Genomic DNA, 21,060 nt, shown 5'->3' with positions numbered 1-21,060 from the left:
GAGATTTTTTATTTTTTATAAATTTGCAAAGCTTTCAAACAAACTACTTTCTCGTTGTCATTATGGGATATTGTTTGTAGAATTTTGAGGAAAATAATTAATTTAATTAATTTTGGAATAAGGCTGTAACATAACAAAATGTGGAAAAAGTGAAATGCTGTGAATACTTTCCGGATGCACTGTAAATAAAAACCTAAAATAACAAGTAAAAAAATAGCATTATCATAGGAATAAATACCTTCATAAATACGAGTGATTTGTAGTAAGCTAATTTAAATAGGGGGGTTTTGAGGAGGAACCTGAAAGTGGACAGACGGTCACAATTACGGGTATCTGGCGGTGAAGAGTTTCAGAATCGTGGAGCAGCACTGCTAAATATCTGGACCCCATAAAAGTCAGACGACCTGATGGTATCACAAGAGAGAGAAGGGAACAGGATATATGAGTGCGGGTAGGAGAATATATATGAAGAAGTTCGAGAAGATAGGAAGGTGCAAGTCTATGAAGAGCCTTGAAGGTCAATAACAGAATCTTGTAATCGATACGTTAAGTTTAACAGGAAGCCAGTGAAGCTGTTGGAGAATAGGAGTTATATGAACAGACTTTGGGGTTTGTGAAATAATCCGTGCAGCTGAGTTTTGTACCAGCTGTAATTTATGTTATTAGAGCAGATATGCTGTTGATTGATCTTAACTTCTATTGAACCAGGAATATTTATTTAAGTTACTGAGTGTGCGTCTCATTTAGAAGAGATCATCCATATGGCCTATTCCACTTTAAGACTTTACCTTCCACTGTGAGACCTTCAGATACTTTTATTATTTACTTAAAAATACATTTTCTATTGGAGCAAGACTTTCAAAACCTTTCATCAATAGTACAGATGTCTGATGAAGGCCCTGTCGGTGGATGAAACATCATGAGGTTTTAATCAAATTAAGTTGAGACTCTTTAAATTTTTTATCATAAAGAGTGTTGCGCCTTTTATTATTGAATCAAGAAATACTGTATATGTGTAGATAAATTACATACATGTTTTATCCTTGGATATGGCTCAAGATCATTTTTAGTACCTTGTAAGATGGAAGAACTTCACAGATGGGTTTGAATTTATGATTGGTGTGTTTCTCTGAATCTCTGCACACGAAACACACCGGCTGTTTATCATCCAGACAGAAGAGTTTGAGTTTCTCTCTGTGTAAACTGCAGATCTCCTCACACTCTGATCTCTCCTTTAGGAATGAATCACACAAGTTCTTCAACACCAGATTACGAGGAGGTTCATCTCTTGAAGATCTTCTGCAGATGGGACACTCCTGAGTCCTCTTGGTTTTCCAGAACTGTTCAAGACACTCTTTACACAAACTGTGACTACACGACAGAACAACAGGATCCTTGTAGATTTCACAGCACACGGGACAAGAGAGATCTTCCACAGATAGAGAAGCCATTTTTACTGTTTGTAAAAGACGATCTGAACTTTACTTTAACTTTCTGAATGTTGCTTTCAAGAACGAGTAACCATCAGAATCACCAAAGATCTGCTGTCTGCTCTGAAACTAACTTCACAAAAATCCTTGTTGAAAGTATTTCCCTTAGTTCTGCACTGATCACTGATCCAAATATTCACAGAAGAGTCAGTACGACAGTAAAGAGAGAAATGAGGCAGTCACTTCCTGGTGAGTGTTGTATGAGGGTGGAGTTTCTGTGATCTTGTGTTCTTTGAATCTTTCCCTCATTTAACTCTGATCTTTGGATCATAATGTTGTATATAGATTTTTATCTGTCATCAGACATCCAACCTTAACCCTTGTGCATCAATAAAAAAAGTTACTCAGAAAAATGTCCACGTCATAAACTGCCATAAAAATATTCTATATTAATATTATTTTCATCAGTCCTGATCATAACTACCAAATATTCATTTTTAGGATTTTAACCCTTTAAATGCCGAGTTTGAAAAAATAATGCCACTGTTGTTTCTCACACACACACACACAAATTGCTCAATACACACATAAAAACACACTCTGACATCTGTACCAACACACCTATACAATATTAGCTGCATCATTTATTTAATTGGCCTGCAGTGCTCTATAATACTGCAAACATGTGACTGTTGCCGCCACTCTCCGGGGAAGTGCATCTCGTGGCCCAACTGCTCCCCGCAACCAACCTCCTCATCTGCTGACCAGAAGAGAGCATTCATGCAGCAAGTAGGCCGGACTCCCGAAAAGACCCGACAGCACTTCCGCTTCCTGAAGCTGAGCAAACACAAGGTGTGGGAAGCAATCATTTTTCTTTGCATGATACATTGACTGCATTTATACAATATGTTGACATTAGCTATATCAATATCTGTTACCTAAATTTGGTGTATGATGCCAGTAGTCGTTTATAAAATAGACTGTACAACCGGAAAATTGTCAGTATAACCGGAGTTACGTTACACAAATGAATGGAGCTTTTGCATTATCTTGAACATTGTCTAGCGTTCATTTCATGTGTTATTGTAGTTTACCTCGCTGAATAATTACAGATTAACATTGTTTATGACAGTTACTGTGCAGGCAAGATTGTATTAAAGTGAGGGCCAGTTGAATGTTTGTACTATCATCTAGTGGCAATGTAACAGTATAACATCCTTATTAGGATTTTTGATCAGGCAGTCATTTGCTTACCTATAACTAGGACCCATTTTATGCTAAGGACCCAGTAGTGATGATGCAATTCTGTTGTACCTCATGTGCCAGTGCTCTTGATACTGTGGATAATCCCAGTTCATCAAAGATGTTCTTTGCAAATGTTGTTAATTGGTATCATGTGTGTGTGTGTGTGTGCATCAAATAGTAAGTTACATTTATAGCCTTTATACATTTATAATTAAGATTTGTCTTATATCCATCTTTCGGATGAGATGTTAAACTGAGGTCCTGACTCTCTGTGGTCATTAAAAATCCCAGGACACTTCTCGTAAAGAGTAAGGGTGTAACCCCGGTGTCCTGGCCAAATTCCCCCCATTGGCCCCTATCTATCATGGCCTCCTAATAATCTCCATCCCTGAATTGGCTACATCACTCTACTCTCTCCTCTCCACCAATAGCTGGTGTGTGTGGTGGCCGTTCTGGCACACTATGGCTGCAGTCACATCATCCAGGTGGATGCTGCACACTGGTGGATTTCCCCTATACTATGTAAAGTGCTTTGAGTGCCTAGAAAAATGCTATATAAATGTAAGGAATTATTATTATCATTAAGCTGTACTTATTGCACATGATTTAGCACATGCTATGTATATGTTGCTATCTGTTAGCTAATTCCATATAGTTACAGAAATATATTTCAAGTATTTTTATACTCAATATTGTTTGTGTATTTAATGACAGTACAGCATATATGTGTATATACTCATACAGTATTGTTGTTTCTTTATATAGAAGCACACACCCGCATACCTTGAAACTACTCCACTGAATCTACATTTAACCATCAACATGTGAGGAATAAAGAAGGTTCTCTGAGTGGTGCCTTAATATATCTCCTCTTCAATCGGACATAAATCATTTGTTCTAACCGGACATTCTCTGGTGGTTGCAAACTGATAGTAATCAGCACCTAAGTGCCTTAATAGTATAGCTCAAATGCTGCACTCTTTCACAAAGATCAAGTTAGCTAAAATGACACCGATCAGTCCTCATGGCACTATATTTCACATGATTTGCAGTTACGTAAGCTTACCTGTCCAAAAAGAGGAAAGACAATTCAGGGTCGGTTTTGATCCCCAAAACCAAATGAATGAACCTCCAGGAATCAAATGCCCTGCCGATGTTCACTCTAGTTTTCACTCGACCACGATCATGTTCCTGCTTAATAGGCAACCTAGGAAGTCCGGGAAGGGTTAATTTTTAAAGTTGCATTACAAGCTGTTCACATATTGGGGGCAGTGGTGGCTCAGCGGTTAAGGCTCTGGGTTACTGATCAGAAGGTCGTGGGTTCAAGCCCCAACACCACCAAGACACCACTGTTGGGCCCTTGAGCAAGGCCCTTGAACCTATCTGCTCCAGGGGCGCCGTATCATGGCTGACCCTGCACTCTGACCCCAGCTTAGCTGGGATATGTGAAAAATAAATAATTTCACCATGTATATGCAGAAATGTATGTATAATGTGTGACAATTGGTCAAATTAAATTAAAATTAATTAAATTAAATATTGGCAAAAAAAAAAAAAGTCTAATATTACATGAAAATTGTTACACGTTGCACCTTTAAGTAACCTTGGTTCCCTGAAAGGAGGGAACGAGATGCTGCATCAGAAGCTAAGGGAGAACCCTTCAGGGGACAAGACTTTGAAACCCTATATCAGGGGTTGTCAGCCTTTTTGACATGGAGTGCCATTTTCTTTTCTTTTCCTGGTCAATGGCTGTTACTCCCGATTTTGTATGCGATTTGCTGAGTCCACTTGCAGGGCTCAACGCTAATAATTGTTTCTACTGGACAGGTTGGGCCAGTGCTTCAGATTTTTACTGGCCCTGCCAAAAATGACAAATAGCTGTTTTTAAATTCATGGCTTTAAAAAATATGTCCAAAGATAAATATTTTGTACATATCTTATGTTTTTAATACAATGACCCCCAAGGACCTGGGTAGCTCAGCGAGTATTGATTCTGACTACCACCCCTTGCGTCACAAGACTGAATACAGGGTGTGCCGAGTGACTCCAGCCAGGTCTCCTAAGCAACCAATCTGGCCCGGTTGCTAGGGAAGGTAGAGTCACATGGGGTAACCTCCTCATGGTCACTATAATGTGGTTCTTGCTCTCAGTGGGGTGCTGTGAATCGGTTGTGATTTGTAATATACAGTAGGTAGATATTAGGCCTAATCTGTGAATATACAATGTGTAAATAACATGAAATCAGACAACAAGAACAACACTGACTGATATACAAAGAACAAAAATACCTGTATGGTCCAGAAATGAGACATGTAACAGGTGTTTTATGAGGATGATATGAAGTAGACTGTGTCAAATATTCATCTTCTACAGCTGAACAGCTCTGATAATAATAGCCTAATAGCCGTAGTGATCTTGTTGCTTTTCATATGAAACACCATTATCATGTAGAATGAATGTGTATGTTTTGTACTACCTAATTAAATGTATAATTACATTTTGGATGTTGAGCAGCTCAAGATTTCCAGACACGTGTATAACTGGGGTTTAATAAAGTTTATTACGTCTCATTCGGTGCTTCGTCTCTAAAGGCGAATTAATGAGAGAAAACGTGTTTGTTTTTTTTACAGTGGGAATAAAACTAGTGATCTGTCCCTTTAAGAGAGCATCTCCATAAAGCTTGTCAGCAGATGGAAACATGAAGTGCTGTAAAATCTCATTGAATTGACTGAATATCACTGACTGTGGAAACTTCACACTGGACTTCAATCAACTTGGATTCTGTAAATAAACTTAATACAAAATTAGTTGTTCCAAAATAGCACACTTAAAGTTAACTAATCATGAACACACTTCAAGTATACTGATAATTAGTCTGGCTTCAAGAATACGCAGCATATACTTTTTTCCACCAGGGAATACATAATATGCCAAGTATACTTAACTATACTGTGTACAATATACTTTAAACATTACATCATCTTACACAAGACAGTATTTTAAATGTGTTACCTGCGTACTGACGGCTGAATTTCTTGGGGGAATTTTTCACCCAATGATGAATGCACTACAAGGCCATTACAATTAATAACATATAAATTAAAAAACAGACAGTGTTTACTTAAATCTCACATGGTTTTATAATTGTATAACTAAATGTACCAACTGTAGCTCCCTCCAATGACAGACATAAGGCACGAGGTCATGGTTAAAAGACGGGGTTTAATTCATCCAAAACAACCTGTGAGAACTGTGTTAAAGGAATAAAATAAATAAAAGCATGTGTGAATGTCCTTTGTCTACATTTGAAGCCCCACATGGCTATACAACAGTCAGAAAACACAGTATAACTTTGTTCTTCTCGTCTTCTTTCTTCTATGTTTGTCTGCTTACATGTTTATTACTTTGAGTCGCTGACGCTGATTTATTTTCTGTCGTCTGTTTTTTTTTTTTTTTTTATTGTTTCTTTCATACATTCAACATGAAACAAATAAGAACAGTAATTGACAGGACAAAACAAAAAAAAAAACAGAAATAAATAGATAAAAAAAAAAAAAAAACACAAAGAGAGAAAAATATATTTTTTTAATTTTTTTTTTGGATAGATTACCAAGAGGGTAAAGAAGGAAGGCTATGTGTGTGTGTGTGTGTGCTAGAATGGACATTACCATGCGTGTAAGTTTGTGTATGATTGAGTATTTTGTGTTGAAATGTTGGAATCAGCAGGATTGGTATAGTATGAATTGTTATAATTAAATTACTGTGTCCTAGTTATAAGAGGGAATGGGTTGGGTTGGGTCAGGCTCAACGGATCTTTCCTCTGACTGTTCCAGCCCTCACCGGGGCCAAGGAGCATATTAATCCTAAGAGATAGGGGGAGTGAGGCTTCGAACGCGCGGGGGCTGGGGGGGGGGGCTGGGGACCTGATCCAGAGGCACACAAGGGCAGAACCCCTCTCCACTTCAGCCCTCCTCTGCCCCCGCCGTCAACTGCTGTTCTATTGATGGGCCAGCTCATCTACCCACCTCACTATCCCTGTGTTATGTCTTCTAGGGTCTAAATTAAGTCTAAATGCATTAAAAGAGGTGCGGCGCAAGGGGTAGAACTTATTCAGAACCACCTCAAGCACCACCCATTTCCCTACCTATTGACTGATTGTGTGATTAAGTGAATGATATGAGATGCATTAAAAAGAAGAGGGGGGCAACAGTGCACGACCTCTTCAGGCCCTCCACTCAGCACACCCTAATTCTTAAGTAGGATTGTGAATGTAAGCTATCTAACATGAGGAGCATTAAAAAGTGAGGTGTGCAGAGTAGAGCCGGCCCCAGCAGTTGCAGTGGAGGAGGAGGTCTGTGGAGGCACGATGAAGAGGGGAGGCATATTCCCCCTCAGGGTAGACATCCCCCCCCCCCCCCCCCCACCCCACACACACAAGGGAGCCAGTCTCAGGCCCCTAGAGGCAAAAGCAGCACAGAGTAAAATTGCAGTTTGGCGGTGAGCCATTCTGGAGAGGAGATATAGGGGAGCATTTTGAGGCTTGTAGTAGAGGTTGAAAGAGTTATCCACATCCTGCTGATTTGTCCCTAATGCTGTAAATATGTAATGTTGTGAAAGATGATTTATCTAAGTGATGAAGGGGTATGGCAGACGATAATAAAGCAGGTTTGCTAAGGTTGATGATTGATAAATGAAATCGCGAAAACTGAATCTCGGGCAAAGGGGCCAGCAGAGCTAAGAATTTAAAAATTTGGACAGTGCTAGCCAGGTGGATGGGGAATCATTTGAGTTCTTTCTAAAGGGGGTATTTGATACTTCTATTGAGATGTGATCCAAAAGTAAGTTTTTCCAAATAGTGATATCGATTTTGTTTTTTGTTTTCCAATTCATGTAGATGGTTTTCTTGGCGACAGCTAGCGCGACCAGCAGAATTTTACTGTTCATGTGATTCAGGTTGATTGTGGAGATATCTCCGAGTAAACAGAGAGATGGGGACGATGGGATGGAGCAGCCGAAAAAGGCAGATAAAATCCTTGTAACCTTTTCCCAGAGTTGTTTTATAGGGATGCAGTGCCAAAGTGCATGAATATATGTGTCCCTGCAGTTTTGAGTGCAGTGTGGACAAATGTCTGAGGTGGAGCCCATATGAAATAATTTCCGTCCAGTGAGTTGAGTCCTGTGGATAGTCTTGTATTGTATTAGCTGTAGGTTAGTATTTTTGGTCATGAGAAAAGTGTTTTTGCAGACTTGAGTCCAGAAATCGGCATCAGTGTGAATAGATAAATCCGATTCCCAGTTAGCAGTGGGGAGACTTATGATAATGTCTGTTTGTATCACTATTTTGTAGATTTGAGATAGTAGTTTTTTGGAGGATGGAATATTAATTAGTTGTGAGATAGTTGGGGCGAATTCTAAATTGACCATTGGAGTGTTAGTGGTTGGTTTAATTAATGATTTAATTGATGATTTAATCTGTAGGTATTGTAGGAATTGTTTGTCGGTGATGCCAAATTTCTGGACCAAGTCCTCAAATGTAGAGAAATTGCCACTGACGAAAATATGTTGCAGGTGAGTAATACCTTTATCTTTCCAGGAATTGAAATTGAGTGTTTTATTATTGCAAGTGAAATCAGGGTTATTCCAAATTGGGGTGAGTTTCAGATGCGATAGCTTTGTGTTAGTAATATTGTGGAATTTCCACCAGGCTGTCAGACTTGAGCTAATTGTGGGTGCTTTGAAACAGGAGTGTTTTTTAATTGTCTGGGTAAAAAAAGGCAGGTCTGCGATCTGAATGTTATCACACATATTTTGTTCCAAGTCTAGCCAGGTGATATCGGATTGGTTGGGGTGAGTCCATCTGTGTACATATTGCAGATGATTTGCCAAACAGTATAATGTAAAATTTGGTGCTTCCAATCCTCCTAGGCTCTTTGGTTTCTGAAGGGTGGATAATTTTATTCTTGGAGTCTTATTTTTCCAATAGAATTTTGTAATTGCTGAGTCTACGGATTTAAACCAGGCGGTGGTTGGTTGTATTGGGGTCATTGAAAGTAGATAGATTACTTTGGGTAATATTGTCATTTTGATTGTGGCTATCCTGCCCATGATGGAAAGTGGTAGGTTTACCCAGCAATGGAGGTCTTCCTGAATTGATTTTAGAAGTGGGGTGAAATTTAATGTAAATAGATCTGACAGCCTGGGAGAAACTCTTACACCCAAGTAAGTGATACTATCCGTGCATAAGGGTATAGGTAATGTGTTGGCTGCAACATCCCAGCTTTTGGGTTGTAGTGGAAGAACAGATGATTTATCCCAGTTAATCGAGTATTCTGATATGTTGGCAAATGAGTGTATGATTTTGATTGTTTCTTGTATTGAAGTTAGAGGATTCTCCAAAAATAGTAGTATGTCATCTGCATAGAGGCTAATTTTATGATGCATATTTTTCGTCCTGATGCCTGTGATGAGTGTGTCTTGGCGTATGGCGGCTGCTAGAGGTTCAATGAAAATAGTGAACAGTTGAGGTGATAGTGGGCATCCTTGTCTAGTCCCCCTGTGCAATGTGAAGTTTTGTGAGGATAGTCCATTAGTAGTGATAGTGGCTGTCGGTGAAGTGTATAATAGTTTAACCCATTTAATAAATGATTCCCCAAAGCCAAATCGCTCTAATGTGGAAAACAAGAATTTCCAATTGACTCTATCAAATGCCTTCTCGGCATCTAATGTAACAATGACTGTGTTATTTTCTTGAATTGTACATTGGTGCATAATATTGAACATTCTGCGTGTATTGCTTGCGGCTAGTCTGCCTTTAACAAAACCTGTTTGATCGGGATGAATTATGGATGGAATAACCTTTTCCAATCTAATCGCTAGAGCCTTTGCCATGATTTTGGTGTCTACATTAATTAATGAAATTGGTCTATAACTCGATGGTAGAGTCGGGTCCTTATTGGGTTTGAGTAGAAGCGAAACTGATGCTGTGTTAGAGGTTTCCGGAAGCCTAGAATTGAATTTTGATTCGGTTATCATTCGGATGAAAAGTGGGGCCAAAATTAACCAAATTTCTGTCGTCTGTTTTGGCGCTTCGCTCAACAGGTGTTTTCTTAATTAGTTCCGGGCGGAACACGAGCGCCGCAATGAATAGTTCCGCCTCCAAACTACTGTTACTATAGATACCAAAAATAACAGGATAAACAGCTATAATTTAAACTGGCAATTACACCAATCATGCTTTTAAATTAAAAGATCGCTGAAAGAAACACAAAATAAATAAATACCTTTGGAACAGCGGCCAAACACAAACTACACATTGTTATTTTTTCTTGCTGAAATGCTCATTGTTACACTTGCGCCTGATGGCCATAACATATATTTTTTAGTAAAGTGCAAATAAATACATTTTTAAAAAATAAACTGAATTTTCACTTCAAGTATATTTTTCTCAAATATATTTCTCAAATATATTTTTAAAGTAAAATTATTTTAAAGTGTGTTAAAAGTTGTATTGTGAAAATTGGTAAAAGCATGATGCTAATATACTTTAAATATATTTAAAGATAGTAACATTTTTGTTAGTATATTTGAAAGATGCTATTGAAAAAAGAGAATATATAGAAGTATAATTATTTTTCACTAGGGTATACTTACACATAAATGAATATACACACCTACACTGAGGGTCACTGTGGTGAACACTGGGGTGACACACGGGGGTAAAACACATAACACAGATTCACACAGTGTCTCTCAGTTGATCATATGCGGTGCTTTCTGTGTGGTGAACATGAACATCTTAGACAGACATGTCCCAGTAAACAAGATAATGTTAATGATGCGGCAGGGTCACAAACAATTCCAAAAAACAATGTTCAAGACAACAATACTGCCATTCATGAAGTGACTGATGAAGAGGCTGAGAAGAATATAGGATGAAATGAGAGTAGTAGCGAAACAAAGTAAACATTGAAGCTGATCAGCCAGCAGGTGGCATTGTGCCACCTAATGTTGTGGAAAAGAAGAATGCAAAAACAAAAGCACAAAAAGTATATTCTCAATCTAAGACAGAGAAGATGAAGATCCAGTTATGGATTATGGAGAGGTAAATGATAAAAATGAGAATAAACCAGATGAAGAAGTGACTGAAAATTGCAGTCAGTCGCTTTCTCTGGTGTCACTAGGTCTGATTCAGATAATGAATGTGAGAGAATAGGGACCCTTCTCGAAATAGGAGACAACGATTATCAAATAGAGATATCAGAATTGAGCGGCTGTGAAACACACACAGATGTATATAACCAGGCAGAATGGCTAAGTGAATGGAAAGGACAGGGTTTTCTTAGCCATGGTTCCAGTGTAAGTGCTGGAGTGGCTGATCTCATATCCGAAAGTGTTCAGGGGAATGCTTCCAATATGATAGAAATTATTCCTGGAAGAATGCAACGGGTAGACATTATTCTGAAAAATCTGTCTTTTTCCTTTGTTAATATATATGCTCCCAATGTTGGGTATGAACAAGTTTTATTTTTCTTAAAATTACAGGAAGCTTTGACTAATATTCCTCGTGATAACCTAATTATTGTGGCTGGAGATTTTAATTGTACCCTTGACTATACGGTTGATAGGAATCATGATGAACCCCACCCCAATTCAGCAGAAGCTCTTAAGAAAGTAATAATATTTCACTCACTTGCAGATGTGTGGAGAGATTTCTTCCCTAAAACTAGGCAGTATACATGGCTGAAAACGAATTCCAATATAATATCGGGGGCTAGACTAGATAGGATATATGTCCAGAAATGTAGAAGAGTAAAATTTTTCGAAAGTAAAATTAATCCTACACCAATTTCTGATCATTGTTACGTCTCTGTCATAGTCACAACTTTGAATACTATTAATAAATCTTATTGGCATTTCGATAATAGTTTGTTGCAGGATCGTATGTTTTCACATTGATTTACTTTCTTTTGGAGTGCTTGGGGAGAGAGTTTAAGTCCCTAAGTCAGTGGTGGGACATTGGGAAAATTCAAATTCAGTCCTTTTGTCAACAGTGTGTAAAAAATAATACAAAAGAACTTCAGAAGAAAATTGAACAGCTAGAGGAAGAAATCATGAGATTGAACAGCTCCATAATTGAAAGCGATGGAATAAGAAGTGTGGATTTGCTTGAACAATATAAAAAATAGTTGGTTAGGGGGCAGATAGTGGGTCTGTGGACCGCTCCACCCCCTCAGGGTGGTCTGGGGGTCTCATTGGTCAATTTGGTAAAAATAGTTGGTTAGGGGGCAGAGAGTGGGTCTGTGGACCGCTCCACCCCCTCAGGGTGGGCAGGGGGTCTCACTGGTCAATTTGGGAAAAATTGTTGGTTAGGGGGCAGATAGTGGGTCCATGGACAGCCCCGCCACCTCTGGGTGGGCAGGGGGTCTCACTGGTCAATTTGGGCAAAATAGTTGGTCAGAGGGATGATAGTGGGTCTGTGGACAACCAGGGTGGCACAGTTTTCTTTGGGGGTCTTTGGGGGGCATTGCAACCTACTCCCCCATTAAAAGAACACAGTGCGACAAATTGAACGAGGGACAGCACTGCCCTGAGAGGTGCCCGACTGCCATCGATATGAATGGTGAAGGCCCCCATTCATTTAAGCCAGAGGTGGTTAAATTAAATATAGTAGCCTACTTGATTAAACAAATAATTTACACCGTAAAGATGCACTTTTGATCAAATGTTTTTTACATTTTTACAACATTTTTACCGTGAAATTACATGTATTGTTTTGTTTAATATATTATCAGTTTTACCGTATATTTTAAGGAAACTTCCCGTAAACAATTTAACGAGTTTGTACCGAAGCATTTTTACAGTATAATACAGTTAATATTACAGACATCTTTTACAGTCATGTACATGTTTTTAACTAAAACAGTTTTCAGGTTTTCACCCATAAAATGCTTTTATGTGCAGAACTTCTTTCTTACGCCATTGTTTAAGCATCTTTCATAGAAACAGCCCAAACTTGTGTTTCTAGTTCGGTAGAAGAGCAGAAAAGATGTGACTGTAATGATGAGTCAACAGGGTTGAGATCCAAGTGCAGATTTTAATAACATAAATGAAGTAATACAGACAGGCAGGAGTAAATCACCAGCAGCAGTAATATCAGAGGCAGGTATTCAATAAACAGGCAAGAGATCGGGGCAGGCAGCAACGGGTCAAAACCGGGTAAATAGTCCAAGATCAAACACAGGAAATGCAAAGAAAACAGGGAACACTCAGTAATGGCAGCCAGGGCAAAACAAGACTTCACAATGTCAGAGAATGAGTGTGAGAATTAAATATCTGACAGGATTTGACACAGGTGAACAGGTAATCATTGACAGGTAAGGGGATTATGGGACATGGAGTCCAGAGAGTTGAAGTCAATCCCCAGGTGATGGAGCCTCTGGTGGTTTAATTGATTGTTTGATGATTCATATTTGATCACTTGGTTTCATTTTGGATTAAATTATGATAAAAAGTTGAATTCCATGAATCTTGAAATGCCTAAATAATTATGATTATTGGTGATTATATATCAGAATATACATTCATAAGACATGAAATAATGTAAAGAAGAAAACTGCAGTGATGTGCTCCAGAATCACAGAAACTGAAAGAACAAGTTCTGATAAGATTATAATTATTATCAGTGAATCAAATACAGATGATTAATGATGAATAAACTCTTGTGACATTTTCATGTGATTTCTGTCAATGTTGTTATTGACGAAACCCTCTTTAATACTCATTTTCTACTGTATATATTCTTGAATGTTTGTGTTGAATTATTTCACTTCACTGAGAAGATATCACAGACACAGAAGTTGAGTGGACGTGTTTAAGTGTAAGTTACGAGATATTTCTCTGGAGAGTTTTAAATGACACTTAAACATGTGTTTAATGCACAAGTAAACTCTTCACAACATATTCAGACACTTAAAGACTTCATGTGTGCATTATGAAAATAATACAGCTGTTAATGGAGTATTTCTACAATGACATCTGTAACTGAAACCTTCTGCTTTTGTGTGATGCCGCATCCACACAGATAAAAGAATAAAGTCTAAAATCACCTCATATCAGTCCTTTACAAAGATCAACAATTCATAGTGTTTCACAATTCACAATGATTTCACTTAAATTCTCTTATTTTATCATCGATAATCACAATCAGTCAGAACTGTGATTTTCTGTCACCATCAGTTGAACTGGTAAAATCTTCAGATTATTATAACTCCAGAAGAATGGCAAGAGTGTGTGTGTAAATGTGTGTGTGAATGTGTGTAGATGTGTGTTAGTTACAGGATCAGAGAATGACACTTTTCCTCCGTCATAATCCAGATGAACTCTCAAACGCTCAAGATATTGTGTGACATGAAACGCAGTGGAGGGATTAATGATGTATAGTGAGAATAATCCAGACTCATTATACCACACACTCCAGACATCAGTGTTGAAGAAAACACTTTCCTTCCTCTGGTTTGATGCTGTAGTTACTCCAATAATCCAGTTTCTATTGTCTTTAACCTCCACATCCCAACAGTGTGTTCCTGAATTAAAACCCTCTGAACCCAGAACACAGTAATAATAGTCAAATCTCTCTGGATTATCAGGAATCGGTTGATTGTTCCAGCTGTTTCTCACACTGGTCAGATCATCAGACAGGATCAGAAATGGATTTGCAGTGTTTGGATCCAGAATCACAGGAGCTGATGAGAGAAACAATTGTTACATACTGTGACATATTCTGAATATACACAAAAACAAAGTATCAATTTGAAATGTTTGAGGGGTGACATGATGGGCACATGCGCTCTTAGAGGGGTTCAGGTTAGGGTCTGGATGATCGTTCATACATGCTGCACCGCGTCTCGCTGTTTCTTCAGTGTCTCACGGAGGACTGGCACATTTTTACACACTGGGTCAAGTTAATAAGAGCTTCAGGTTTCAAAGATGCATGCCGGGACACCTGCGTCCTGTTTCAGTCGTTGCACTGTATCTAGATCGTGTGTGTGTTTTTAGCGCAAGTGTCACAAAGATTGAATGTTCTGAACAAGTTCAGGTTGCAAAGATACGGAAGTCCTGAACAGCAAGGTGAAAATAACAAAAGAAATGGTGAAAAAAATAGTGTTTCAGTTCAAAATTTAATTCAATAATACTCAAACTCTTTATAACTATAACTCTTTCATTTGTTCAAAGTTGTTGCTGGAGAGTTCTCTAACCTGTTGTTCCCGTAACAATTAAGGTAGCTCAAAGCTTTTGTTCTTCAAGGTAATAAGTATGAACATATTTCAGATGCCAAGAAGGTTTTTCGCAATACTAACAGTAATGTTTCTTGTACACACTACACCAGCATACATTCCTCTCACAAATAGATTTACACCTTCATCTACTTCCCTCAACAACAGTCAGTTTGTTTTTGTTGAGCTGTTGTTGTTGTTTCTTGTTATTTCTAGACAGTGTTAGTCATGTAGATGTTTAGTGACATTGTTCATGATTAATGTGTTGATAGATTTGGTGAAGCGTGAGTGAGGAAGAGTGGTCCCAGACAGATATTCCAGCTGATGAAATAGTGTAGATAGCTTCACAAGGCATGGAGGAGGACAGAGGAGCATGATGAGGAGGGCTTGAAGGTGTTGTGGAATGGCACAAGTGCTAAGGTAGTGTTATTGTGGAAGGCAGAGATAATTCGACAGTGGAGTATAAAAGGGTGAAGTTCTTCAAGGACCTTTTTGAGTTTGCCAGAAGTCTGCTGGAGGAGAAGAGGAGTGGGAAGCTGGTGTGCAAATGAGGAGGTGGAGGACCACATGAAACTTGGTGATCCCCGTAAACACAGCCTGCTCGGCTCCCCCAGATTTATCCTCCTGCCAGCGGTGCCAGTAGTTGAATTTGATGTAACTCCACTTAGTTGAGTGAGATTAGGCAGGTGGAAGAAAGAACCAGGGCAACTTCAGTCCCAGGCCCAAATGGGGTACCGTATAGCACGGGAGTTCAAACCTTTTCGGTCGGGGGCCAAATACAGACAAAAATAAGGTGCCGTGGGCTGCATCGCTAAAATCATGATCATGTATATGCAATTGAAGAAAAGTTTATAATCATCAGGATTATTTTCTACATTTGATTAATTCATATGATATTGTGCGACTCCTACGACTTTCACTACAGCCAATTAAGTCGCTGGACATTGTTTCCATCTAATACGTCACAATTACTTGCTTCTGTCACACACAACAGCTTCATATCATGTTCACACACTCTACTGATTGATTAAGTTTAGATGAGGGGTTTGGGTAGCACACCTGTTTTCATTTATTATGGTATATAACACACAAATGCCCCTGTGTCCCCTCCCCTAGATCCACCCCTGGTTTTATAGACTCACTCTTGTGGACAATGTCTTGCATCTTCTTCCAGACTCTGAATGTCAGGTTGCCCAAGTAATGTGGCACATGAATGAGAGCTCCAGAAGTCATCTGTGGATCCGGCTGTGAGATCTGGGCTCTGGAAGAACATTCAGGAGTCAGTACTGCAGTGACTTTCACTTCACAACCATAGAGAGGAGACACTTACCTTTCCATTGTCACATTAAAGTTCTGCAAAAGACAAAAAAACACTTGATGATCTCCTCAAATGATCAATAAGAGCAGAAATCAATGATGAGAGTTTGACGTTCACCTTTAGAAATGACACATCGTCATTGGATTTCATCATTTCCTCCATGTCTTTGATTGTGTGTAAAAGAGCTGATATGTGTGTGTTCATCTCCTCAAGCTTCTTCTTCATCATCTGACTCTTCTGCTCCTCTTCCTCTCTCAGTGAAGTGATTGTAGCTTCTTCTTCATCTCGGAGAAACTCATGAAGCTTCTTAAACTGCTCTTTAATCTGACGCTCTGTGTGCTCAGCTTGAGTCTGAAATCACATCAAATTCACTTCAATCAGTTCTGCATTCACACACATCACATCATTTATCACCAAATGTGTTTGATTCTTCATCTGTATCCTCACCTTGATGTGTTGAACTGCTTCATCACACTTTCCTTTAATGTTTTCAGTGTGTTCAAGTTTCTCTTGTAAAGACTCCAGTGTTGTATTGAGTTTCTTCTGCAATTCAACAAAGTGAAAATCTGTGAAACTGAAGCTGCTGAGAGATGATCAGAATATGTTCATGAGGTCGATTATATGATGTATATTGTTTTTCTCATTAAAAATACATTTAGATATTTTTGTGGGACTGAAATCCTTAAAACTGTAATTAATTTGGAAGAATATTTATTATTTCTTTAAATAAATGAAGTTTTGTTTAAAATATCAATAATTCAAAGTGAGTGTGTCGTCAGCAGATCCTCGTCCAGGGATCGACCGAGTCTTCAAACTCAAAACTGCATAACAGGGTGAAAGAGAGAGAAATGAAATCAATAGTCTGCTATAGGGAATAGAGAGCGATCGATCAGTGTTTAAAGGAGGTAAATAAATAAAAGCTAAAGGCCGGATGATTAAAGTTTTCATTCAGAGATAGTCAATGACATGCATCAGCTGCATAAAGATTGAGATCTCCAGTACACACATGGGACGCCCCCTATAGCGGGACATATACTGACAGAGCACTTTATTAGGAGCACTATGATCCTAACTGAGCTCCTGACCAGCATCTGCATGATTTATGCATTGCACTGCTGCCACACGATTGGCTGATTATATAATCACATGAGTAAGTAGGTGTGCAGGTGTTCCTAATAAATTGTTAGTGACTCTATTCAACATTTACACATTTAAAAAAAGACGAAGAACAACAACCATTTTAATTGTTGGAGTAAAAATGAGTTCAGGCTCATCTTGTGCAGTTTCTGACTCTCATAAAAACTCAGTTCATGATTTCAATGTAAATAATCTCGAGCCATCGCTTCATGTCATCTAACACTCAGATGATCAGATATCTGTTATAAATCATGGAGCACTTTCAGAATAAATACATACAAGTTTAACTCAATCAACAGCATTTGTGACAATGTTTATTTATAAACTACATACATGTTTTATCCTTGGATATGGCTCAAGATCATTTTTAGTACCTTGTAAGATGGAACAACTTCACAGATGGGGAGAAATTTGTGGTTGGTGTGTTTTTGTGAATCTCTGCACACGAAACACACCGGCTGTTTATCATCCAGACAGAAGAGTTTGAGTTTCTCTCTGTGTAAACTGCAGATCTCCTCACACTCTGATCTCTCCTTTAGGAATGAATCACATAAATTCTTCAACACCAGATTACAAGGTGGATGTTCATTTGAAGATCTTCTCCTGCAGATGGGACACTCCTGAGTCCTCTTGGTTTTCCAGAACTTTTGAAGACACTCTTTACACACACTGTGAGTACACGACAGTAAAACAGGATCCTTGTAGATTTCACAGCACACGGGACAAGAGAGATCTTCCACAGGTAGAGAAGCCATTTTAACTGTTTGTAAAAGACGATCTGAACTTTACTTTCACTTTCTGAATGTTGCTTTCAAGAACGAATAACCATCAGAATCACCAAAGATCTGCTGTCTACTCTGAAACTAACTTCACAAAAATCCTTGTTGAAAGTATTTCCCTTAGTTCTGCACTGATTACTGATCCAAATATTCACAGAAGAGTCAGTACGACAGCAAAGAGAGAAATGAGACAGTCACTTCCTGGTGAGTGTTGTGTGAGGGTGGAGTTTCTGTGTCTTTGTGATCTCTGAATCTATCTTGTGTTCTTTGAATCTTTGTCTCATTTAACTCTGATCATTGTATCATAATGTTGTATATAAATTTGTATCTGTCATCAGACATCCAACCTTAAAAGCCGTCCGCACATGGAGCATCCTCATTACAGTTATATATGGCGTGCTTTTGTTCTGATATCTGAAAAATGTCTTATTTACTTACATAAACTTGGTTTCCTGAAAGAAGGCAACGAGATGCTGCATCAGAAGCTGACGCTAAGGGAGAACCCTTTAGGTGGCGAGACTTTGAAACCCTATATCAGAAAAAAATTAAAGCCTATATTATCACGCCGGTTTGATTGGCTGGTGAAGCTTAGCACCACCTATGCAGACATCATCATGAGCATAAGTTGAACCAGCTTCACATCACCAGAATTTTACGACTGTAAGGAAAGAGCGTATCTCTCATCACATAACAGCAAACAATCTGTTGCTGCGGCACAGAATCGAAGCATGTCTTACCCTCGTTTCAAGGAAACAAGTTTATACAAGTAACCAAGACATTCCCTTTCAAGAAGGTAACTGCGATGCTCTGTCAGAAGCTGATGCTAAGGGATATACATACCACCACACAATAGAGCTGACAATGCCTACTAGCAATACAGAGTAGTCAAAGTTATTGCTGGAGCCACACCTTCATATTGAGTAATAGGAAGGGAGGTGGAAACAATAAACCAATGGCTCGATGACAAGACAGAGACACCAGCCAATGCTGGTTAGTGGAGCAATGCCTCAGCACCCATTCCCGGTCAGCGATAATAAAGGGAACGAGCGATCACCTGGTCAAGGGCTTTGGTGCAATGACACTAGCCAATAAAGCAATAAACATTGTACGTACATGTTCACACCTTCACACCTATTGGTCAGTGATCAACCTCTGTAAAGTTGTGGGAAGATACATGCAGGTTGTAAAACTTAGCAAAGGTGTTAGGAGAAGCCCAACAATGCAATCAAACAAATGTCATAGAGACACGCCCTTCATCCATGCCAAGGAGGAGGCTATCCTCCTGGTCGAATCTTAGCCCTGAAGGGAGTTGCCAGCACTTCCCTGGACTTAAAAATGGCCTTTGATAGGCCTGGTCTGAACTCAACTGTCATGGTCCTTTCTCTGGCAGTCTGGGTTTTGGTCTGACAGGGCCGTGGCATTATTTGTCTATGTCTGCTTTATTTCAGGCTGCATGCTCTTCAGTCTGTTGTGTTTCATTTCTGGAGTATGGTGTCTGTGTCCTGACTTCCTGTCTAGTTAATTTCCGGTCTGTGTCAGGACCTGGACATTCATACTCCTTGTCTGTCTGTTATTGACGTAAGTGCATCGCACGTGTGTCATCTTGGCTGCATGCACTCACGTCAATAAACTTTGTTGCTCTTTGTGTCTATCTCTTGTGTCCTTGCTGTGCACCCGGATCACAAGCTGTATTCATGTTTGTGCTGAGGTTCGGTCACTTCGGTAAGGTGTCAGGTGTGCGTGTGGCCGAACTCTCACACAAGTGTCCTCTCTCGTTGTGTTGGTCGATTGGCATGAGTGTATATCACCTTATTGTCTGGGCGATGTGTGCTCACGTTTTGCCTGCTTATGAGAGCATGTGACTTTGTTATTGCTTCTGCTTTTCTGTCTTACGTCACAACCTGCCTCTTTGTTTGCTTATTACTGTTTCAGTAGTAACACCTACCCTGAGTTAACCCTTTAGATTTCTCTCCCTATTTTATTCTCCTCATGTTTGCTGTACGTACTGTAATAGTGCCAGTTCGTCTTGTTATTTGTAGATCCTGTAAGTTCTTGTGTGTTCCTGTCTGTCCTGTTCATCTTCCTGGTTACAGTTCAGTCCGGTTGGTCCTGTCACCCGTTTTCCCTCTGCCCCAGTTTGGATTCCTGTTTCCCCTACAGGGAGGTTTTAGTTGTTTTCCCCTTGTGGGATTTTGTGTTTGTTTGTTAAATAAAGTATTTTGGTTTTGAACTCTGTGTTTGGGTCCTCATCTCTGCTACACACTGTGACATTTAAACAGAAGTTATTGATCAAAAGGGCCTGAAAGTCCCCAAAAGTTTGACTGATGCCAAAGTGATAATAACAAACTCTCAATTGGATTGAAAGAGTGAAGCTTCAAACTAAAGAAGCAGAACAATGTGATGCTGAGATTGAATGCATTGATAGTGTTTCAATGATTATTTCGTCCTCACAACTACCTCTCTGTAGGAAAAAATCTGGCAGTCAAGTAGTGTAAGATGTTTCATCAACAGCATCTTCTAGACTGAAAGTTGAAACAGAAAGAGCGGAGTTGTTGGCATGAGCTAGTACTTTGAAACAAAAACAAGAACTTGAGAGGGAAGAAGCACTGGTTCTTACTGGTTGTTGTATGCATACTGTATGCAGTGTTGCGTATGTAGAAGAGATGGATAGCCCAAGCAATATGCGCACCATCTTATCAAAGCTTCCTTTTCGGCTGACAGAAAAATGGAGAGTGATGGCTTGTGAATATCAAGAAAGAACAGGTAGGAGGTCCAAATTTTCTGACCTGGTTAGTTTTGTGGATAAGCAAGCAAAGATTGTTTCACATCCGCTTTTTGGCAATATTCAGGATATCAAGCCACCAAAGGACAATGCAATG

General features: G+C 39.1%; 1 protein-coding gene across 4 annotated transcripts in view; it reads right to left on the bottom strand.

The window, feature by feature from the left end:
* Positions 1–18,373, bottom strand: part of LOC127648310 (nuclear factor 7, ovary-like) — a 29,187-nt gene extending 10,814 nt beyond the window's left edge. Inside the window, exons 1-6 of one of the 4 annotated variants that reach the window (XR_007971152.1) lie at positions 17,777–18,373; positions 16,713–16,808; positions 16,383–16,616; positions 16,278–16,300; positions 16,090–16,208; positions 13,781–14,416 (exon numbers count right to left, since the gene is read on the bottom strand). Coding sequence is in view for 3 of the 4 variants with exons in the window: in XM_052132967.1 (XP_051988927.1) it covers positions 13,878–14,416; positions 16,090–16,208; positions 16,278–16,300; positions 16,383–16,616; positions 16,713–16,808; positions 17,777–18,157 (1,392 nt within the window). In the remaining variant the exon portion in view is untranslated. Of the gene's footprint in view, positions 1–1,073; positions 1,636–12,748; positions 14,417–16,089; positions 16,209–16,277; positions 16,301–16,382; positions 16,617–16,712; positions 16,809–17,776 lie in introns of those variants that run through there. The other 3 variants (XM_052132967.1, XM_052132965.1, XM_052132966.1) reach the window with 3 other exon arrangements.
* Between the last annotated feature and the right edge of the window lie 2,687 nt (positions 18,374–21,060).

This window comes from Xyrauchen texanus, chromosome 8 (genome assembly GCF_025860055.1).
Source record: "Xyrauchen texanus isolate HMW12.3.18 chromosome 8, RBS_HiC_50CHRs, whole genome shotgun sequence".
Lineage (NCBI taxonomy): Eukaryota > Metazoa > Chordata > Actinopteri > Cypriniformes > Catostomidae > Xyrauchen > Xyrauchen texanus.
This window is presented reverse-complemented; position numbering and strand designations above follow the sequence as displayed.